Source organism: Sinocyclocheilus grahami, unplaced genomic scaffold (genome assembly GCF_001515645.1).
Source record: "Sinocyclocheilus grahami isolate Dianchi unplaced genomic scaffold, SAMN03320097.WGS_v1.1 scaffold7024.1, whole genome shotgun sequence".
Classification (NCBI taxonomy): domain Eukaryota; kingdom Metazoa; phylum Chordata; class Actinopteri; order Cypriniformes; family Cyprinidae; genus Sinocyclocheilus; species Sinocyclocheilus grahami.
The window spans coordinates 8331-10555 of record NW_015511223.1 but is presented as its reverse complement, the minus strand read 5'-3'; the positions used below and the strand labels follow the sequence as shown (position 1 = coordinate 10555).

Genomic DNA, 2225 nt, shown 5'->3' with positions numbered 1-2225 from the left:
TCTTAATTATGATTTCAAGAGGTCTTAAATTTGGGGACGGAAAGAAAATTTCAAAAATTCAAAATACTTTTTAAGGACCCGCAGAGAATAAATGTGCATTTTCAATCAGCCCCTCTGCTGTTTTTGTTCAGACCATTGTGAAAATCTACCCATATTTTTATGCAGCAAACTCAAAGCGAATGCATTATACAAATCTAAACCATTAAGACTAAGCTATATATTTATATGTTATGCTATTTGATTAATATAACAATTGATAATTGTTTAAATAATATAATATTTGATACTTTTGACATCCCGTTTCTTAAAAAAAAATGTAAAGGCTGAATTGTAAAGTTTACCATTTTATAAAATTTTGTTTTTGTGAAAACCTTTATCTGAACTGTAAATCATGCTTTTTACGGCCATTTTCCCATATGTTACCATAGATATTGTCCTACCCTGCTCATATGATATTCATTTTATTTGTGAAGGTCTTAAAAAGGCCTTGAAAAGTTTTACTTTTGATTTTAAAAGCCTGCATATATCCTGACTTTATTTGAAGGAAGAACTGATAGCTACAAATATATTTTAGTTTCTGAAACTAGAGACTTTAATGTGAATGCAAAAAGAACCATATTATGTTTCACATTTGGGTCAACTAAAGGACGTCTGAATTTTGCTCTTTTAACGAAAAAATAAATATGAATGCTCTTATAGAGTAACTTTTACTCTTTTTGTTGGCAGCAGAATTTGGCCAAAACATGTTTTCACACCTTGTTAAACATTGTGTGATTTCTATGTGTTGTTTATGGCTTTTGTTATTTAATCACTAATATCTAGCCAATGTTAAATTGCAAACAAACAAACAAATGCAGTCCTAGTACCCAAGTAATTTACCATATTATTGCTATCCAATAGCATCATTGTGTTTTCTAACCATCTCAAATACTTTTTTTTCGGATAGAGAGAGCTCTGTTTTAAACAGTTCTTTTCATTTCAGGTTTTCCTCACAGAATTCATTATGTTTGTCTTCTTAGGCTGAAAACTAAAGAAGAAGAGTGGCGAGAGGCTCAGCGTGGCTTCAATAAGATCTGGAGGGAACAGAATGAGAAGTATTACCTGAAGTCTTTAGATCACCAAGGTATTAACTTCAAACAGAACGACACAAAGGTGTTTCGCTCCAAGATGCTGCTCAATGAAATCGAGACTCTTTATGATGAGGTATGAAACGTTCCAAATGTACATTTTGAATCCAAAAATGCAAAATATTTTAAATGTTGTCTGGTTGCACATAATGGCCTTTTCATCCACTTAGCGGCAAGAGCAGGCTTCAGATGACAATGCCGCCCCTCCCTCAGGCCCTCACATGACCTTCATGTACGATGACAGCCAGATCCTGGAAGACGCGGCTGCTCTCATCATCCACCACGTCAAGAGGCAGTCCGGCATCCACAAAGACGACAAGTACAAAATCAAACAGATCATATACCATTTCATCCCCGACATGCTGTTCATCCGACGCGGTGAGCTTTCTGATGTGGAGGAGGAGGATGAAGAGGAGACCGAACCAGACGAAGACGGGACTAAAAAGCACAATGGGACGACATCAACAAAGTCTAAGCTCCTCTTCAGCCATACAGCAGCTACCCAGCAGAAGCTGAGTAACTGTGACGATGCCTACAACCTCTTCTATGTCAACAATAACTGGTACATCTTTCTGCGGCTGCATCAGATCCTGTGCTCCCGACTGCTACGGATCTACGCGCAGGCGGAAAAACAGATAGAGGAAGATGCCAGAGAGAGAGAGTGGGAAAGAAACGTGTTGGGACTGAAAAGAGAGAAGAACGACAACCCGGCCATCCAGCTGCGTTTGAAGGAACCCAGTAAGTTTCAGATTTCACTCAGGTTTTAAGCAGGTAGTCATTGTGTCAGCACGGTTCACACCAAAGTTGAGAACTTGAGTGCGAGACGTCCTAAATTTGCGAAGACAAGTGGATGTTTTATCACCAGTCGCTCTCAAGGGTCTTAACACATGGTTAGAGCTAATGATATTTCTCTCAGATTTAGCTGTAACCTTCAGGGCGCTGTCTCCATGGAAACTACTTTAGCGACTCGTAGATTAAGGCCCCATTTACACTAGTGCATTTTTGTTTTAAAACGGCGTTTTAAAATGAAAACGATCCTCATCTACACTGCCGTTTCCGCTGCGTTTCAGAAACGATCTCCGTCTACACTACACAACT

General features: G+C 38.5%; 1 protein-coding gene across 1 annotated transcript in view; it reads left to right on the top strand.

The window, feature by feature from the left end:
• Positions 1–1019: 1019 nt before the first annotated feature.
• The window catches only part of LOC107577732 (paired amphipathic helix protein Sin3a-like), a gene marked incomplete at both ends in the record, with an annotated part of 2122 nt that continues 916 nt past the window's right edge, over positions 1020–2225 (top strand). The window contains 2 exons of the mRNA XM_016263773.1: positions 1020–1203; positions 1298–1865. Of these exons, the coding sequence (XP_016119259.1) occupies positions 1020–1203; positions 1298–1865 (752 nt within the window). The remainder of the gene's footprint in view (positions 1204–1297; positions 1866–2225) is intronic.